Genomic DNA, 21,125 nt, shown 5'->3' with positions numbered 1-21,125 from the left:
GGTGGCTTCTCTCGTTGCCGAGCATGGGCTCTAGGCATGTGGGCTTCAGTAGTTGTGGCATGTGGGCTCAGAAGTTGTGGCACACGGGCTCAGTAGTTGTGGCACGCAGGCTCAGTAGTTGTGGTGCATGGGCTTAGTTGCTTTGCAGCATGTGGGATCTTCCCAGGCCAGGGCTCGAACCCATGTCCCCTGCATTGGCAGGTGGATTCTCAACCACTGCGCCACCAGGGAAGCCCCATTTTTTTTATTGGGTAAAAGATTCATTAAGTTCTATAGTGCTTTACAATTATCAAAAATTTTGCACATGGTTTCGTATAATCCCATAATAACCCTTTTTTCCCCTACTCCTATACTGCCCCTTCCCCTTCCGCTCTCTCTGCTGGTAAGCACTAGTTTGCTGTCTATATGTGTGTCTGCTTCTTTTGTGTTTTATTCACTAGTTCATTGTATATTTTAGATTCCACATATAAGTGATATCATAACAGTATTCGTCTTTCTCTCTCTGACTTATTTCACTTAGCATAATGGCCTCCAAGTCCATTCATGTTGCTGCAAACGCAAAATTTCATTCTTTTTTATGGCCGAGAAGTATTCCATTGTATATAGACATAACACATCTTATCTATTCATCTGTTGATGGACAGTTACGTTGCTTACATACCTTGATAATTTTGTAAATAATGCAGCTATGAACATTGGGGTGCATGTATCTTTTCCAGTTAGTGTTTTTGATTTTTTCGGATACATACCCAGCATTGTTGGATCATATGGTTGTTTTGTTTTTAATTTTTGAGAAACCTCCATATTGTTTTCCACAGTGGCTGCACCAATTTACATTCCCATCAACAGTGTAGGAGGGTCCAGACCTTTTCTTAGAACTTCTGTCCCCAGATTGGAATTTTGCTTTATCTTTCCTGATAATGCAGAGCCATACTGCACCATCTGGTTTTGTAGGTTAGACAATTAGGAAAACTCTAAGAGCAGAATACTTACAAATTCTTTACAATGTTTTCCCCAATACTTTACAATTGTTTTAGCTTCATCTAATTCAACAGCAGTTCTTGTTTTTTAGAGACATGCCTTTACTAGATTCTTAAGAACATCAGCTTAGTTTTCATTAAAAAAAAAAAAAAATTGGTTTGGGAATTCCCTGGTGGCTCAGTGGTTAGGATTTTGTGCTTCCAATACAGGGGGCATGGGTTCAATCCCTGGTCAGGGAATTAAGATCCTGCATGTGGCAGGGCCCAAAATTAAAAAAAAAAAATTGGTTTCAGGGAGAGGGTGGTTAGTGAACAATTTTCACTTGTGTGCTCTTCTGTAACTCCCAAAGTTTTGTAATTAGAAAGAAACAATAATTTCTATTAAAAAAAAAAAAAAAACTCACCAGAGAGCGGTATCAACAAATGGCTGCCATTACATGGAGTTCTAGTTTGAGAAGACTTTTACTTACACAATCTCATTTGATTTTCATAATAACTGAGTTGTCAGACCATTTATTTTATTGTTACAAATAAGTATAACAAAATTTACCATCTTAACCATCCATTGGTTTTTATAATTAAATTGTATAATTACACAGCGAGTACAACTGGCATAAGTTCAAGGATAAACACAACTGACTGTGAGCCCAACAGGTGGGAAGAGAAGTGTGCGGGTGTCCTAGAGAGTAGCCTTCTGCTCTGATAGCTCAGTGTACCCTCAGTGCAGGTTTTAGGAGTAAACAGAGAGCACTGTTGCATTCAACAACACGTTATGTGGAGGTAGGTTGTACTCGCTAAAGCAGTGCTTCCCAGTAAGGTAGCCATTAGCCCCATGTAGTTGTTGAGCTCTTGGCAAGCTGCTAGTCCAAATGGAGATGTGCTGTATGTGTAAAACACATAGCACATTTCGAAGACTTAGCATGAAGAGAAAGAATGTGAAATATCATACGTATAATTAGCATGAAGAGAAAGAATGTGACATATCATACTTATAATTTTTGCTAATTACCTGTTGAAGTGATAATATCTGGGTTATACTGGATTAAAGAAAATATACTTTTAAAAAAGGCAGGCCGCTGTGATTGATATATGAGCCGCTCGCGCCTGTCCCAACTCCTCCGGCCCCTGGGAATCAGCCCCGATCCGGGGTGGTTATCGCGGGGACGCGGACGTGGCCCCGCCCCATGCGCCTCCCCGCCCCCTTCCCTGCCCCTTCTCCGCCCCCTTCCCTGCCCCTTCCCCGCCCCCTTCCCCGCCCCCTTCCCCGCCCCCTTCCCCGCCCCGCGCTTGCGCACTCCCGCAAGGCTCGCGCAGGTGCTCTGGCCTCCCTCTTCCCCTAGAGCCCGGCCGGAACCAAGGCTCCGGCGCCTCTCCGGAGCCTGGGGTTGGCTTGGCTCGCCATGCGTTGGGGGCTGCGCCCTCGCGGGCCGGGGGCAGCGGCCCTGGCCGTGGCCCGGAATTTGTGGGTGCCGCCCCGCCTTCCTCGTTGGCCTGGCTGGCGAGGGGCGACGAGGAGGCTTTTGGTGCGGTCAGTCACCGGGGCCAGTAACCAGCTGCAGAATTCGAGTAATGGCAGCTATCGGGACACGGTGTTGCTGCCGCAGACCAGCTTCCCCATGAAGCTGCTGGGCCGCCAGCAGCCCGACACGGAGCTGGAGGTCCAGCAGGTACGGGCCGGCCTGTGCGCGGCGCGGGCCGGGAGGGGGGCCTTGGGAGGGGGGACACGGGCCCTTCCCGGAGCCACGCCTGGGCCACTCACACCCCGAGTGGGGCGGGACCCGGCCGCAGGCTCCAGGCCCTTTTGGGCCAGGGGTGTTGCGACCCGGTCAGTGGAAATCATGCGCTTCCCACAGGTTGTATTGGGTGAAAACAGAAGTGCAGAAACCTCTAGGCAAGTCCCTTAGACGTGGTTGGTTCCAGAGCGGAAGGCTAAGGGGGAACCAGCGGTGCTCAGATAGCACGGATGGAATAGAAGTCCCAGTTTCAGCTTAGACAGAACCAGTCGAATCTGGACGCTTTTCCAGTGGCTTTTAAAAAGTGAATGAACATGTACACATATAAATACAAATTCGATTATGAGAAGTTGAAGCTTACTTTTGTGCTATCAATAGGTCCTTAATTGGAATTACGGCTTGTTTGAAGGGTCAGGTAGCTGTGGTTACTTCCTCAGTGTCCGCTTCCCAAACTGTGCCTCTGTCTCCTGTATTAGACTGAATTTTCTAAGGGCAGAGATTCACTTGTTAGTTTGTGTAATTTTAGAGTCTTTAAAATCCCTGATATTTTGGATATATTGTCTTAGTAAATACGCTTAGCTTAAATATTCTTATGACAGCTCTCAGAGTTCTAGACTCACAAACCTGTTTTGGCCATCTAATTTTTTAAAGTGTTTTATCCAGTACCTTCTATATTTCTGGAACTGTGACAGTTGCAGATATTTTCTCATATAATCTTCCCACCAGCTCGGTGAGTTGGATATTATTAACATTTTTTTCAAATGAGGGAATAGGCCTACAAAGGCAAAGTGACTTGGCCAAGGTCACACAGCAAGTAGGGGAAGGAGAGTGGGGTTACAATCAGTGTTATTCCAAATTAAGAGAGTAGCGAGTGTTGAGGCCAAAGGATAGCAGGAATAAGATGTGAGTGCATGTGTCTGTGTGTGTGTGTGTCTGTGTGTGTGTGTGTGTGTGTGTGGGTGGGTGGGTGTGATGGGGGACCTACAGGTCCTTCAGCATGGAGTGGAGGGTGGGGAGTGCTGAGAGACTGCCCAAGAATTTAGTGGTACTAAACCTTTGTAGGGTCCTGTATACGTTTATAAAGCACTTAGACTTTAAACTGAAGTCTACGGAGAAGCTATTCAAAAGTATTAAAAGATGAATATCAGATGTGCATTTTAGAAACCTCACCATTTGTGTTTTAGAGTTGAATACATTAGAATGGGATAGGAAATAAGCAGGTGTTGGTTGTTATTTATGGTAAGATTCAGGAGTATGTATTTACATGATGTTCAGACATTATTGTTCTTTTTAAACAGAAATGTGAATTTTTGGAACTTTATTCATGGCAAAGAGAAAGAAAAGTGAAGACAGAGTTTTGTCTTCACGATGGACCTCCTTATGCAAATGGTGACCCTCATGTTGGACATGCTTTAAATAAGGTAATTATAATTTAGGTTACAAGACTTGAGGGAACACCTTTATTTAAATACACTTTGCAAAAGAGTATATTCTAGTTTTATGACAGTTATGTAAATTTGCACTGGCGTACTTAAACTAAAATGTCTTAATAGAAAGTAGCAATAAACAGTTTCAGTACTGTGTGAAAAATAACATCACTCGTATTTGCTTTGAACTTATGTTAGTATCATTTTATTCAGTAAATCATTAGTGAGTGTCTGTTATGTGCCAGGTATTGTCTAGACTCTGGGAATAGCCGTGAACAAAATAAGGATAAGTCCTGGCTTTATGGAGCTTGTGCTCTAAACAAGAAGGCATAATAAGATAAATAAGTAAAATATTTAATATGTTAGATAGTTGCTATAGACTGAATATTTGTCTGTGTGTCGTCCTGGCTCCCGCCCCCTGCAAATCATACGTTGAAACCTAATCCCTAATGTAGTATTTGGAAGTGGGGCCTTTGAGAGGTGATTGGGTCATTCTTGGCTGCTATGTGAGCAATAGACTGTAGAGGTAGAGGGAGTTTGGAAATAGGGAGACTAAGAAGGGGACTACTGCATAATTCAGGAGACAGATGATGGCCATTTTGACCAGGGTTGAAGCCATGAAAGTGGTGTGAGAAATAGTCAGATTCTGGGTACAGTTTGGAGGTAGAGCTGACAGGATTTGCTGATGGATTAGATGTGTGGGGTGAGAAAAAGAGAAGAGTCAAGGATGCCTCCAAAAAGCATCTTGAGCACTTAGAAAGTCAGAAGAGCTCTTACCTGAGATGGAGAAGACTGGGAAGATCAGTTTGGGGGACGAAGTCAGGAGTTCAGACCCGGGCATGTTTCCTTTGAGGCAAGATTAGACATGCAGGTGGAGATACTAAATAGGCTGTTGGAGGCGAGAGGTCCATACTGGATATGTAAATTGATAGGTCATCACCATATACAGTTCAGGGTTGCATTTTGTTTTGTTTTTGAGGAGTGGCTGCTAGGTGCATTTTAAATAGTAAATGAATTGAGCGAGAAATTTAGGTTCTCCTCTAAGAGGACTCACTCGACTTCCCTGAGTATCATGTAGGCTTTCTCTGCTTTCTACCATGAAGAGTAAGAATGATTATAGTTTGCTTCATGGTTATGCTGAGGTAGTAGTCTGCTTTCCAGGAAACAGTTGTTTTTATTACAGGCTATTTATCAGCTCACCTTTCTTTACTGATTCTTATTTCTCACCTACATTAGGTTAAATCATTTTATATTAGTACTCTCCTTGAGTTTTTAAATTCATTTGGCATTCCCCCCCCACCCCCTGCAGAACCCCAAGAGATTTTTTTGCCAAGTAGAGTAGTAATTACACATGCATGCCTTTTGCAAAGCAGAGATTTTGTTGCTTGACATCAGTGTTCCTTTTGAGTCTAGAAGAGTATCTAAATCTCAATTTCTAGCATCCAGTCAGAATTTTTTTTCCCTTTTATTCAACTTACTCAGTTACTTGCATGAGCCTTGTAAGACTCCTTGAAATGCCCCCATTTGTAGACAAAATGGCGTGTAATTTTTTCCTTCTGTTCTTGCATTATGGGTATTATCCAATATTTACAATGGATATGTTTGAGCACTTTCATAAATTAAACCTTGTTTTTCTATTTAAAATAAGAGGCACAGGAATTCCCTGGTGGTCCAGTGGTTAGGACTCGGGGCTCTCACTGCCGGGGTCCTGAGTTCAGTCCCTGGTAGGGGATCTAAGATCCCGCAAGCCGCATCGCAAGGCCAGAAATAAATAAATAGAATAGAATAGAATAAAATAAAATAAATAAAATTTAAAAAGAAAATAAAAGAAAATTTAAAAAATAAATAAATAAAATTAAAAAAGAAAATAAGATAAAATAAAATAAAATAGGCAGGTATGTAATTGATCCATTTAAGGTATTATGATACCCCAGTCTTGGGTGGTATTTTTAAAACGAGGGTAAGTGTGGTATATCTTCCCATAATATCAATTTTATTTGTAGTTTGGGAGAAAAAAGATATTTAACCAGTCATTCAAAACCATTTTATGTTAAGACACATATTAATCTGCTTGGGCTGCTATAACAAAATACCTTAGACTGAGTGGCCTAACAAACATACATTTACTTCTTACAGTTCTGGAGGCTGGGAAGTCCAAGATTAAGGTGCCAGCTGATCTTGGCTCTCTTCCTTGCTTACAGAAAGCTACCTTCTCACTGTGTCCTCACATGGGGGTAGGGGGTGATGGAGGGAAGAGGGGGAGAGGGGAAGAACGCTTTTCTTATAAGGGCACTGTTTCCATCATTAGAGCCCCACTCTCATGACATCATCTAACCCTAATTACCCCCAAAATTTCATTTCCCAATACATTGAGGGTTATGGCTCTAACATATGAAAGGAGGGGTTTGGGGGACACACAGACATTCAGACCGTAACACATGATATGAAATGGAATACAAAATTCCTTTGAATTTGAAAGGAATGGAAGGGATTTTCAAGTTTAAGCTTGCTCTAAGCCCCATTTCTTCTTTCTTCCTTCTCCCACAGGCTGCTAGCCCAGCTGAGTGGCTGTTGATATCAAATTGTATGTTACAGGCCTGCCTGTGTTGAAATAGAGAGCTTCAACCAGAATGTAAATCAACTTGGTTACTAAGCACTCAGTTTAGTGACTATTTTTGTAGCAAGACTTTCTTGATGAAGGAAGCAGTGAGTTGACTTGCATTTTGATGTAAAGCTCTTTCTCTTGAAATAGACTGGCACCTTTGCATAGTACTGGACGAATGTATAATTTCGTTGTTCTCAAAAAATTTTTTTCCAGAATAACCTGTGGTAACATGCACCAATCTTAAATTATTCAGTTTGATGAGTTATGACAGCTCTATACATCTGTTAACTTCCCAGTGCAAGATATAGAAGATACATATATATGTGTATATATATACACACATTTATTGAAGTATAATTGATTTACAATATTAATTAGTTTCAGGTGTACAACATAGTGATTCAATATTTTTATACAGTACAAAATGATCACCATAGTAGGTCTGGTTACTGTCACGATACAATTTATTACAATATTACTATATTCCCTATACTGTACATTGCATCCCTGTGACTTATTTATTTTATAAGTGTAAATTGGACTTCTTAATCCCTTTCACCTTTCCTTTCACCTTTTTCAACATCTCCCTACCCCCTTTCCCTCTGGCAACCACCAGTTTGTTGTCTGTATCTATGAGTCTGTTTTTCTTTTTTTATATTTGTTTTGTTTGGTTTGATTCCACATATAAGTGAAATCATACGATATTTGTCTTTCTCTGTCTAACTTATTTCACTTATTTCTAGGTCCATTCATGTTGTCCCAAGTGGCAATATTTTATTGTTTTTTTTTAATGGCTGAGTAATATTCCATTTTATATATATGCCACATACCCATTATCTATGCATCTATTGATAGACACTTAGGTTGCTTCCATATCTTAGGTTGCTATTGTAAATAATGCTGCTGTGAACATGGAAATGTGTGTATCTTTTCAAATTAGTGTCTTTGTCTTCTTCAGATAAATACCCAGAAGTGGAATTGCTAAATAATATGGTATTGATAGTTCTGATTTTAATTTTTGAGGAATTTTCATACTGTCTTCCATAATGGTTGTATCAATTTACATTCCTACCAACAGTGGACAAGGGTTCCCTTTTCTCTATGTCCTTGTTATTTGTTGTCTCTTTGGTAATAGGCATTCTTACAGGTGTGAGGTGATATCTGAATGTGCTTTTGACTTGCATTTCCCTGATGATTAGTGATATTGAGTATCTTTTCATGTGCCTGTTGGCCATCTGTATATCTTCTCTGGAAAAACATCTGTTCAGGTCCTCTGCCCATTTTTTAATTGAGTTTTGTGTGTGTGTGTGTGTGTGTGTGTGTGTGTGTGTTTTCTTTCTTTTTTTGCTGTGGAGTTGTATGAGTTCTTTATAGATTTTGGATATTAACTCCTTATCAGACATATCATTTGAAAATTGTCTCCCATTCCCTAGATTGCCTTTTAGTTTTCTAGATTGTTTCCTTCACTGTGCAAAAAGCTTTTTAGTTTGTTGTAATCCCATTTATTTTTGCTTTTGTTGTCCTTGCCTGAGGAGACAGATCCAAAAAAATATTGCTAAGACCCATGTCAGAGAGCTTACTGCTTATGTTTTTGTCTACGAGTTTTAAGGTTTCAGGTCTTAAATTCACGTCTTTAATCCATTTTGAGTTTATCTCTGTATATGGTATATGAAAGTGGTCCAGTTTCGTTCTTTTCCATGTAGCTATGCAGTTTTCCCAGCATCATTTATTGAAGAGACTGTCTTTTTCCCATTGTACATTTTCGCCTCCTTTGTCATAGATTCATTGGCCATATAAATGTGGGGTTTATTTCTGGGCTCTCTATTCTGTTACATTGATCAATGTGTCTGTTTTTTGTTCCACTATCATACTGTTTTGATGACTGTGGCTTTGTAGTGTAGTTTGAAATCAGAGTGCATGATACCTCCAGCTTTGTTCTTCCTTATCAAGATTGTTTTGGCTGTTCAGGGTTTTTTGTGTTTCCATATAAATTTTAGAATTATTTGTTCTAGTTCTGTGAAAAATGTTGTTGGTATCTTGATAGGGATTGCTTTGAATCTGTAGATTGTCTTGGGTAGTATGGCCACTTTAACAATATTCTTCCAATCCATGAGCAGAATATATCTTTCCATTTGTTTGCATTTGTTTGTGTCATCTTCAGTGTCTTTTATCAGTGTCATAGCTTTTGGAGCACAGGCCTTTTACCTTAGATTTATTCCTAGGTATTTTATTCTTTTTAATGCAACTGTAGATGAGATTGTTTTCTTAATTTCTATTTCTGATAGTTTGTTGTTTGTGTAAAGAAATGCAAAAGATTTCTGTATATTATTTTTGTATTCTGCAACTTTACTGAACTTGTTGATGAATTCTAATAGTTTTTTGTGACATCTTTAGGATTTTCTATATATAGTATTATGTCATCTGCAAACAGTGACAGTTTTACTTCTTCCTTTCTGATTTAGATTCCTTTTATTTCTTTTTCTTGTCTGATTGCTGTGGCTAGGACTTCTAATACTATGTTGAAATAAAAGTGGTAAGAGTGGACACCCTTGTCTTGTTCCTGATCTCAGAAGAAAAAAGCTTTTAGCTTTTCACCACTGAGTATGATGTTAGCTGTGGGTTTGTCAAATATGGCCTTTATTATTTCAGGTTATGTTCTCTCTATACTCAGTTTGTTGAGAGTTTTATCATAAATGGATTTTGGCAAACACTTTTTCTGCATCTTGTGAAATGATCATATGATTTTTATTCTTTGTTCTGTTAATGTGGTGTATCACATTGATTGATTTGCAGATATTGAATCATCCTTGCATCCTTGGAATAAATCCTACTTGATCATGGTGTATGATCCTTTTAATGAATTATTGAATTCACTTTGCTAACATTTTGTTGAGGATTTTTGTTTCTGTGTTCATCAGTAATATTGGCCTGTAATTTTCTTTTTTTAATAGTGTCCTTGTGTGGTTTTTGTATCAGGGTAATGCTGGCCTCATAGAATGAGGAGTTTCTGCCCTCGTCACTGTTTTGGTTTCTATTGCTTTAATTTTTTTGCCCACTGTAAAATTTCAGGTAGGTTGAATCATGATATATATTCTTCTGTGTCTGGCTTCTTTAACTCGTGTAGTATTTTTTGATACTCGTATGTGCTGTTATAGATGTCAATAATTGATTCCTTTTTAATTGTCTTTAATTGGTTAGTAGCATTCCGTTGAGAGAATGTACCAAAATTTATTCACTATTTTTTTCAGTCCTTTATTTTTATGTATACTTTAATGGAAAATTTGGAGAGGGCACGACCTTTGACATCTGTCTGTATTTTCAAAACCAGAAATCTGGTCACTAAACAAGTCAGTATTGCTATTAGAGCAGAATTGTAACATGTATTATACATTGTATTAGAACAGTTAATTGTATTGAAAACTTCTGAAACATTTGAGATGTGTTACACATATTGCACATTCCTCAGTATTAAGTTTGTTTGCTTTGGCAGAGGCCAAATTATGCTGCTTGATAGCTCATTTTCAAATTATTAGACGTATTACATCAGATGGTAAAAGGGCATTTATTTCTTTTCATGGACAAAACTGAAGTGCTTGGGGTTTTTTTGTTTTATTGTTTTTTAAGTACATGTTATTCGAAAACAATATCATTCAAATTTTGTCTTAATTAAAGTTTATATTTGAAGTAATTGTAGATTCAAGTGCATTTGTAAGAAAAAATAGAGAGGACTACTTGTACATTTTACCCAGTTTCCCCCAATGGTAACATACTGCAAAACTGTAGTACCATATCACAACCACGATGTTGACATTGATACAATCAAGATACCAAACATTTCCATCAGGAATCCCTCATGATGCTCTTTTATAGCTATATTCATTTCCCTCTTTTCCCACCACCTCCTTTAGCTGTTTTAACTACTAATCTGTTCTCTACTTCTGTATTTTTGTCATTTCAAGAATGCTGTGTAAATGTAATCATACAGTTTTGGGGATTGACTTTTTTCACTCAGCATAATTTCCCTGAGACTCATCCAGGTTACTGAGCATATCAATAATAGTCTATTTTATTGCTGAGTGGTATCCCTTGGTGTGATGTACCACAGGTTGTTTCACCATTCACCTGTTGACACCTGGCTTGTTGCCAGTTTTTTTATTATTAGGAATAAAGCTACTCTAAACATTCACGTACAGGTTTTTGTCTGAATGTAAGTTTTCATTTCTGTGGGATAAATGCCCAGGACTGCACTTGCTGGGTCATATGGTAGTTGCATGTTTAGTTTTTTAAGAAAATACCAAACTGGTTTCAGTGGTGGCTTTTAGCATTTTACATTCCTACCAGTAATGTACGAATAATCTTGTTTCTCTGCATGTCAGCAGCATTTGGTGTTGTCACTATTTTTTATTCTAGCCATTCTGATAGCTGTGTATCCCATTGTGGTTTTAAATTTGCATTTCCTTAATGGCTAATGATGTTAAACACTTCCATCTCTTTATTTGCCATCTGTTGAGCCTCTTTGGTGAAATGCCTCTTTATGTCTTTTGGCCATTTTCTAATTAGATTGTTTAATTTTTTACTATTTTATTTTGAGAGTTTTTTATATATTCTAGGTACTAAATCTTTGCCAGGATACGTGGTTTGCAACTATTTCTCCCAGTCTGTGGCTTGTGTTTTCATCCTCTTAACAGAGTATGTTGCAAATTGAAAGTTTTAAATTTTTATGAAGTCTAATTTATCAGTTTTTCCTATCATGAATCGTGCCTTTAGTGTCATGTCTAAGAACTCTTTGCCTAACCTGAGGTCCTGAAGATTTTTTTTTTTCCTAAAAGTTTTACACTTTACATTTAAACCCCATGATCTGTCTTGAGTTTATATAAAGTGTGAGGCTTAGATTGAGGTTTATTTTTTCCCATATGGATGTTTACTTGCTCTAGCACCATTATTATCTTTTCCCTAATGAATTGCTTTTGTACCAATGTCAAAAATCAGTTGGGCAAACTTGTGTGGGCCTATTTCTGGATATTCTGTTTGGTTTTTTTGTTCTGTATGTCTCTCTTTCCACAAATACCACAGTTTTGGTTACTATGGCTATAGAGTAAGTTTTGAAATTTGGTAGTCTGATTCTTCCCATTTTTTTGTTTTTCAAAATTGCTTTAGCTATTTTGGTTTCTTTGCCTTTACATTAAAATTTAGAATAATTTTTTTGACTTTGAATTTTGGGAGTATTAGCAGGTACCAGGTCAGTTGTGTGGGTAGGTAGTAAACAGCAAGCAGTATGCAAAATTTTTGTGAGAACTAATTTAAAAGAATTACCCCCAGTTTTATTGAGATATAATTGACATGTAACATTGTATTAATTAAGGTATATGACATAATGATTTGAAATATATATATATAGTGAAATGATTACCACAGTAAGTTTAGTTAATATCCATTGTGTCACATAGTTCCAAATTTTTATTTTCTTATGGTGAAAACTTTTAAGATCTACCCTCTTAGTAACTTTAAAATATATAATACAGTGTTGTTACTATAGGCACCATGCTGTACCTTACATCCCCAGAGCTGGTAAGTATTATAATTTGGAGTTTGTACCTTCTGACCATTGTCACCCATATCTCCAACCCCCCCAGCCCCCACCTATGGCAACCACCAATCTGTTCTCTGATTTTAAAAAAATCCATGATATATGAGGAAAAATGGATAAATTTAATTTCATCAAAGTTAGAATCTTTCTAGGAGTTTGATTTTTTTTTTATATTCCACATCTAAGTTAGATCATAGGATATCTGCCTTTCTCTGTCTGACTTACTTTATTTAGCATAATGCCCTCAAGTTCCATCTATGTTGTTGCAAATGACAGGATTTTCGTCTTTTTTATGGTTGAATAATATTCCATTGTATACATAGACCACATTTTCCATATTCATTCATCCATCAGTGGGTACTTAGGTTGTTTCCCTGTCTTGGCTGTTGTAAATAATGGGGCAGTGAACATGGGGGTGCACATATATTTCCAAGTGTTTTCATTTCCTTCAGATAAATACCCAGAAGTGGAATTGATGGATCATATGGTAGTTCTATTTTAATTTTTTGAGGAACCTCCATGCTGTTTTCCATAGTGTCTGCACCAAATTACATTCCCATCAGTAGTGCACAAGGATTCCCTTTTCTCCACATCCTTCTCAACACTTATTATCTCTTGTCTTTTAGAGGACAGCCATTCTGACAGTTGTGATAACTCATTGTGGTTTTGATTTGTATTTCCCTGGTGATTGGTGATGTTGTGTACCTTTTCATGTACTTGTTGACCATTTTTTTGTCTTCTTTGGGAAAATGCTCAGGTCTTTTGTCCATTTTTTTATTGGATTATTTGCTTCTTTTGCTGTTGAGTTTTACATATCCTTATATTGAGTATATATTCATATGGTAAATATCTTAATGTTTTGGTTATTAACCCCTTATCAGAAAAATGGTTTGCAAATATTTTTTCCCATTCTGTAAGTTACCTTTTCATTTTGTTCATTGCTTCTTTTGCTGTGAAGAGGCTTTTTAGTTTGATGTAGTCCCACTTTTTGGTTTCTGCTTTCATTACTTGTGCAACAAAAATCATTGTCAAGACCAAAGTCATGGAGCTTTTCCCCTATATTTTTTTTCTAGTAGTTTTGCAATTTCAGGTCTTAACTTTAAGTCCTTAATCCATTTCAAGTTAATTTTGGTGTGGTGTAAGATAGGGGATTTACTTTCTTTTTTTTGCATAAAAATATATGGTTTTCCCATTACCATTTATTGAAGAGACTATTCTTTCCCTGTTGAGTGAGAATTCTTGGCTTTCTTGTCACATATTAGTTGACTTTATATACAAAGGTTATTTTTGGGCTCTTGATTCTTTTACATTGGTCTCTGTGTCTGTTGTTCTGCTAATACTATAGTGTTTTGATTACAGTAGCTTTGTAATATCAGGAAATGTGGTGTCTCCAGCTTTGTTTTTTCTCTAATTTGCATTGGCTGTTTGGGCTCTTTTGTGGTTCATTATGAATTTTAGGATTTTTTTTTTTCTGTTTCTGGGAAAAATGTCATTGGAATTTTGACATGGGTTGCATTGAATCTTTAATGGCTTTGGGTGTGTGGGCATTTTAACAGTACAGACATACCTTGGAAGATATTTCGGGTTCAGTTCCATTCCACTGCAATAAAGCAAATATTGGGTCGAGGCTAGTCTCATGAATGTTTTGGTTTTCCAGTGCATATAAAAGCTGTTTACACTACATTGTAGTCTATTAAGTGTGCAATAGTATTATCTGTCAAAAAATGCACATATCTTAATTTAAAAATACTATATTGCTAAAGGAATGGTAACCAATATCTGACAAGGCAGGGTTGCCACAAACCTTCAATTTCTAAAAAATGCAATATCCCTGAGTTGCAATAAAATGAAGCACGATAAAATGAGGTATGCCTGTATTAATTCTTCTGATCCATGAATGTGGGATATCTTTCCATTTATTTGTGTCATCTTCTATTTCTTTCATCCATGTCTTCATGGTTTTCTGTGTACAGATCTTTTAGCTCCTTGGTTAAATTTATTTCTAAATGTTTTGTTGTTTATGGTACTATTGTACATAGAGGGTTTTTAAAATTTCTTTTTCAGATAGTTTATTGTTAGCGTATAGGAGCATGTCTGATTTTTGTATGTTGATTTTGTATCCTGAAACTTTAATGAACTTGTTTATTCTAACAGTTTTTTTGTCAAGTCTAGGATTTTCTGTATATAACGTCACGTCATCTGCAAAAAAAGACAATTTTACTGCTTACTTTTTGGTTGGGTTTCTTTTTTTTTTTTTTTTCCTTTTCTATTTGTTCTGGCTAGGACCTCTAATACTATATTGAATAGGAATGGTGAGAGTGGGCACCCTTGTATTATTCCTGATCTTAGAGGAAAAGCTTTCAGCCTTTCACCATTCAGTATGATGTTAGCTGTGGCCTTGTCATATATGGCCTAATGTATTATCTTTGAGGTATGTTCCTTCTGTACCCACTATATTGAGAGTTTTTATAATGAAATTTTTATATGTTGAATTTTGTCAGATGCTTTTTCAGCTTCTGTTGAGATGAACATGTGATTTTTATCTTCTAATGTGGTTTGTCAACTTAATGATTTGTTTATGTGGAACCATCCTTGCATCCCAGGGATGAATCCCACTTTATCATGGTGTACGATCCTTTTAATATGCTGTTGAATTTGATTTGATAGTATTTTGTTAATAACTTTTACATCTATATTCATCAGGGATTTTGGCCAGTGGTTTTCTTGTAGTATCCTTGTTGGCTTTGGTATTAAGGTAGTGTTGGCCTTATAAAATGGGTTTGGGAGTATTCAGTTTTTCTGAAGAGTTAGAAAAAGATTGGCATTCATTCTTCTGTAAATATTTGGTAGAATTCATCTATGAAGTCCTGGGCTTTTCTTTTTTGGGAGATTTAAAATTACTCATTCAGTCTTTTTATTTGTTACTGTTCTGTTCAGATTTTCTATTTTTTCATGTTTCAGTCTGGGTGAGTTTTACGTGCCTGCAAATTTATCCATTTTTCCTAGGTTGTTCAATTTCTTGGCATATAATTGTTCACAGTAGTCTCTTAGATCCTTTCTTTGTATTTCTCCAGTGTCAGTTGTAATGTTTCCTGTATCACTTATAATTTTATTTATTTCAGTTTTCTGTCTTTCTTGGTAAGTCTAGTTAAAGGTTTGTCAATTTTGTTTATATTTTCAAAAACCACCACTTAGTTTTATTGATCTTTTCTATTTGTTTTTCTATGCTCTGTTTCATTTATTTCTGCTCCAATTTTTGTTCTCTCTTTCCTTCTCCTAACTTTGAGCTTTGTTTGTTCCTTTCTAGTCCCTTGAAGTGTAAAGTTAGGTAGTTTGAGATCTGTCTTTTTGCTTAATGTAGGTGTTTATAACTGTCAACTTCCCTCTTTGACCTGCTTTTACTGCATCCCATAAGATATTTTTCCAACAGTTATTTAAGATGTTTATTCAAATTTCATCTTTTTGGTAATTAGAAACATTACCATTTGTCTTTTTACTTTTTTAAAATATCTTTTTAAATTAAATAAGGGAAATTTGCACACATTGAATATTACCTTTTGTTTATTCATTCTTTCAATTTTTTAATATATTGTTTCGGTGAAAAAGTGAGAAAGAGTGTTAAACCATTGGTATATTAAATAAAAACAACTTTAATCCCCAATACCTTGTTCCTGTATCAACTAAAGATTCTTTTTTTTTTTTTATAAATTTATTTATTATTTTTGGCTGTGTTGGGTCTTTGTTGCTGCGTGTGGGCTTTCTCTAGTTGTGGCGAGCGGGGGCTACTCTTCGTGGCGGAGCACGGGCTTCTTGTTGCGGTGGCTTCGCTTGTTGCGGAGCATGGGCTCTAGGCATGCGGGCTTCAGTGGTTGTGGCACGCGGGCTCGGTAGCTGTGGCTCACGGGCTATAGAGCGCAGGCTCAGTAGTTGTGGCACACGGGCTTAGTTGCTCCGTGGCATGTGGGATCTTCCTGGACAAGGGCTCGAACCTGCGTCCCCTGCATTAGCAGGTGGATTCTTAACTAATGCACCACCAGGGAAGTCCTCAACTAAAGATTCTTAAGGTAACTTAAAGCACTCAGACATCCTTGGAAAGTAATATTATAAAACACAGTAACATTTCTATATTACATTTTCATAGATATTGTTGAAAGGAAAAATAAATCACATATTCTTTCATTCAAAATATGGAAAACTGAAATAGTAAAACTAAATTGACAAAATTGTAATTTGTTTATGCTGGATTTTACCTAATTTTAATGAAAATAGTTGTTACATGTTACATACATTTGAAGGTATAAAAAATATATTTTTCTTCATTGCACATAATTTTTTATTGCAAAATACTTAAGTACAGACCTCTAAGAACATTTTCATAATGACCATTAAGTGTATAGAAAACATTTTTCAAATCTGAGTGTAAGTGGAGGGGAAAGCAGGATGCAAGGTGACTAAAATCCAGAGTTTGGGTGACTTGGCAAAGTCATCCAATTAACAGGTTGAAGTTGTGGATGTGACCCAGGCAGGATTTTCTTGTTTAAAAATGCTGCAGATGAGTGTATTTAAAACAAAGGGGAGGAAAATCTAGTTATAGCCCACCCACATCATTTTATACCAGAAAAACAACTGTAGCAAGTAACTTTGAGTGTTTCAGAACTTAGTTAGGTGCATGGTCCATTGGTATCCAGCTTTAATACCTGCCTGTGAGTGCCATGTTCCACCACAACCCCAGCTCCAGCACACTTGCTGTTAGCGGCTAATTCTTTTTCACATAGAGTCAGGAATTTGGACTAAAGTTCTAACCCTTCTTCTTTTCCAGAGTTAGAGTGGTACCACATGTTTCCTCCTTTTACTTCCCCCACAGAGGTGGCTTCAGGGATGATGAGAATGTCACCAGGTAGATTCCATATAGAGATGTGCTTTGCATTTTCTGTCTCAGTTACCTAATCTTACAAGCCAGCTCCCTTGAAAAAGCACGTGTAGATCACTAGTCCTCTCTGGTCCTCTCTGAACCTCCGCCCACTGGGCTGCAGTGGGGTGTACTTGCAGCTGGGTGTGTGGCTGTTGCTGCAGGAGTACCTTGGCCTAAGGTGTCTGGCCGCTCTCAGCCATGGCTGGAGCCTGAACAACAATCCAATGAGTTCAGGCCAAGTGCTGTGCAATCTCTGCGCCCCTTAAGTTGTGGTATACTGTGTTTCTCTTTTCATTTGTTTTCGAGATATTTTTGATTTCCTTTTTTATTTCTTCTTTGACCTATTGGTTTTTCAGAAATGTATTGTTTACTTTCCACATATTTGTGAGTTTTTCAGGTTTCTTCTTGTTGATTTTTTAGTTTCATGCCATTGTTGTCAGAAAAGATTGTTGGTATGGTTTCACTCTTTCTACATTTGTTAACACTTGTTTTGTGGCCACATATTATCTATTCTGGACATTAATCAGTGTGTGCTTGAGAAGAATGTGTATTCTGCTGCTTGTCAGTGGAATGTTCAGTATATGTCTGTTACGTTCATATGGTCTGAAGTATAGTTTAAAGCCATTGTTTCCTTATTGATTTTCTGTCTGGACCATCTATCCGTTGTTCAAAATGGAGTATTGAAGTCCTATACTATTATCGTATTATTTTCTATTTCTCCACATCTGTTTGTAGTTACTTAATATATTTAGGTGCTCCGATGTAGGGTACATATATATTTACAACTAATAATTTTCTCTTGATAAATCGACCCCTTTATCATTATGATGACATCGTTTGTCTCTTATTAGAATTTTTGACTTAAAGTCTATTTTGTCTGGTACAAGTATAGCTACCTCTTCTGAGTTTCCATTTGCGTGGAATATCTTTTTCTATCCCTTTACCTGATTTCCTAAGTGTGTCTTTAAAGCTGACATGATCTCTTGTAGGCATCATGCAGTCGAGTCTTGTTTTTTTCCATCCTTTCAGCCACTCTATACTTTTTGATTGGAAGATGTAATCCTTTTACATTTAAAATAATTATTGATAGGCAAGTACTTACTAATGCCAACTTATTGTTTCCTGTTTGTTTTGTAGTTCCTTTGTTCCTCTCTTTCTTTTTTCCTTCATGAATTGTTGATTTTTCTTAAAGGCATGCTTTGATTTCCTTCTCTTTATCTTTTGTACCTTTACTATGGTTTTTTGTTTTGTGGTTACCATGAGGCTTACATAAAGCACCTTATAGCTGTAACAGTCTGTATGAACTAACAAATTATATTTGATTGCACACAAAAACTGCCCTTTCACTCCCAGTACACATTTATGTTTCTTACAATTTTGCTTTACATCTTTTTATATTGTATATTCATTAACACGTTATTTTAATTAGAGTTACTTTAACACTTCTGTCATTTAACCTTTATACTAGAGTTATGTCATTAACATACCACCATATTACAGTATAGGAGTATTTTGAATTTGCCTATATACTTACCTTTACCATATTGTAAAATTGCATATGTTTTCTAGGCACTAATTATCATCCTTTCATTTCAGCTTGGAGAACTCCTTTTAGGATTTCTTGTAATGTAGGTCTAGTGGTGATGAACTCCTTCAGCTTTTGTTTGTCTGTAAAAGTAGTTATCTTTCTGTCATTTATGAAGAATAACTTTTCCAGTTAAGTATTATTGGTTGGCAGTTTTTTATTTGCAGCACTTTGAATATATCATCCCATTCTTTTTGGCCTGCAAGGTTTCTGCTGCGATATCTAGTTGTAGCTTTATGGAGGTTCCGTTGTAAGTGGTAAGTGACAAGCTTTTTTTCTCTTGCTGCTTTCAAGATGCTCACTTTGTCTTTGATTTTTGACACTTTTATTATTATATGTCTTTGAGAAGATCTATTTGGGTTGAATTTGTTTGGGGATCTGTGAGCTTCATGAATTTGAATGCTCATATCTTTCCCCAGATTTGGGAAATTCTTAGCTATTCTTTCTTTAAATAAGCTTTCTGACTCTTTTTCCCTTTCTCCTCCTTCTGGGACTCTCATAAAGCATATATTGTTTCTTTCAGTTGTGTCACATAAGTACTACAGGCTTTCGTCATTCCTTTTTATTCTTTTTTCTTTTTGTACCTCTGACTGGTTAACTTGAAATGATCTATCTTTGATTTCACTGATTCTTTCTTCTGGTTGGCCATGTCTGCTGTTGAAGCTCCTGTTGAATTCTAAAGAATCCATTGTATTCTTCGGCTCCAAAATTTATTTTTGGTTGTTTTATATTTTTTATCTCTGTGTTGAGTTTCTCATTTTGTTCATGAGTTGCTTTCTGATTTTGTAAAATTGTTATCTGTAATTATGTTAAGCTGATGGTTTTCTTTGTTTTTGTTTGTTTTTGTAGTTCTCAGAGCATCTTTAGAACAGTTATTTTGAATTGTTTGTTATGAAGTTTGTTGATCTCCATTTCTTTGGGTTCTTTTACTGGAAGTTTACTTATTTCCTTCGGTGGAGCTGTGTTTCCTTGATCCTTTGTGATTCCTGTAGCCTTGCATAGATAACTGTACATTTGAAGGAGTTTTCACCTCTTCCAGACTTTACAGACTGATTTCAATAAGGAAAGACCTTCTCTTGTGTGTGGGAACATGTTGGAATGTGCTGTAACTGCTGGTGTACTGGTGCAGGATGCCAAGTGTGGGTGTGTGGCCGCTCTGGGTCAGAGATGGATCTGGTGTGGTGTCTTGTCTGCAGAGGCAGTTGGGGTCTACAACATAACACCTGTATGATCTTTGGTGGGCTCTGCAGGTGGTCCTTCATGGCTGCACGGGCTGTTTGTGTTCAGTGATGTTTCCAGGTTCAGTGGCTGGGGACAAGGGCAAGCAGTGGTCATGGCTGGAACTGGTGATATGCACAGGCTTGGCTGCTGGGGCTGGCCACAGACACCTATATGGTGGCAGGGTGTAGCTGCAAACTCACATGCAGTGGTCAGGGTCAGAGTCAGCAGTAGTGTCCGGGACCACCTGCAAGCACGTGGTCAGCTCCGGGGGCCCTGGCTGTCAGCACGTACTGCCATGAATACACTGGCTAGCCACAGGCACGATCATGGCAGTGGGTGTCAGTGATGGGAGTTGAGGCTGGCCCCTTCCAGGTGAGTGTTAGGAGTCAGGGCCAGATCCAGCCCCATTAGCAGCTGTGGGGGCCTTGGCTGTTGGTGTGCGCGTGTGTGTCCCTAGGGGCTAACTGCAGGCGAGTGACGGCGTCAGGGCCAGGTCTTCTCCCCAAACAGCTGTGGGGACCTTGGCTGCCAGTGTGCGCTTGTGCATCTGCGGAGGCTAGCCTTGTGCGTGTGCACGGCAGTGGATGCTGGTGATTTGAGTTGGGGGCCTGCAGTGTGCGGGTGCACAGCTGCTGGGGCTGAACGCAGGCACACACAGTGGTGTGGGTCAGTGACATGCGTCAGGGCCAGATCTTTGTCCTTAAGCAGTTGTGGGGCCTTGGCGGTCAGTGTGCCTCTGTGCATCTGCAGGGGCCTACGGCGGTGTCCTGCGTGTGTGCAGCCGCAGTGGCTGGTGCTGGTTGCTGGTGTGGCTCCTGGGCTCTAGCAGCAGAAGGTGGGGAGCTAGGAGGGAGAGCCTCAGACGGCTGGTATCTCCAGGCATGAAAACTTGGAAAACCTCAGTGGTGAAATCTGCGGGTTGTCGGCGGCATCTGTGTTGACTGTTGCTTTGCTCAGTGGTGAGAGCTGCTGCTGAGCAGTCTGTTGTCGTCTGTGACGAGGTCCTCAGTAACAAAAGCTGGGGAGGTCTGCAGCATCCACAGAGCTCCTGAGGTGCTCGTTGATGTAGGCTGCT

The 21,125-nt window shown here is 38.2% G+C and overlaps 1 protein-coding gene and 1 pseudogene across 1 annotated transcript in view; one reads left to right on the top strand and one right to left on the bottom strand.

The window, feature by feature from the left end:
* Nucleotides 1–2,285: 2,285 nt before the first annotated feature.
* The window catches only part of IARS2 (isoleucyl-tRNA synthetase 2, mitochondrial), a 78,024-nt gene continuing 59,184 nt past the window's right edge, over nt 2,286–21,125 (top strand). Inside the window, exons 1-2 of the mRNA XM_059942273.1 lie at nt 2,286–2,647; nt 4,012–4,134. Of these exons, the coding sequence (XP_059798256.1) occupies nt 2,381–2,647; nt 4,012–4,134 (390 nt within the window). The 5' untranslated portion in view covers nt 2,286–2,380. The remainder of the gene's footprint in view (nt 2,648–4,011; nt 4,135–21,125) is intronic.
* LOC132347414 (D-aminoacyl-tRNA deacylase 2-like) lies at nt 16,994–17,444 on the bottom strand (annotated as a pseudogene).

This window comes from Balaenoptera ricei, chromosome 1, assembly GCF_028023285.1.
Source record: "Balaenoptera ricei isolate mBalRic1 chromosome 1, mBalRic1.hap2, whole genome shotgun sequence".
Lineage (NCBI taxonomy): Eukaryota > Metazoa > Chordata > Mammalia > Artiodactyla > Balaenopteridae > Balaenoptera > Balaenoptera ricei.
Note: the sequence above shows the minus strand (reverse complement) of the source record. Positions and strands in the feature narration are given on the sequence as shown.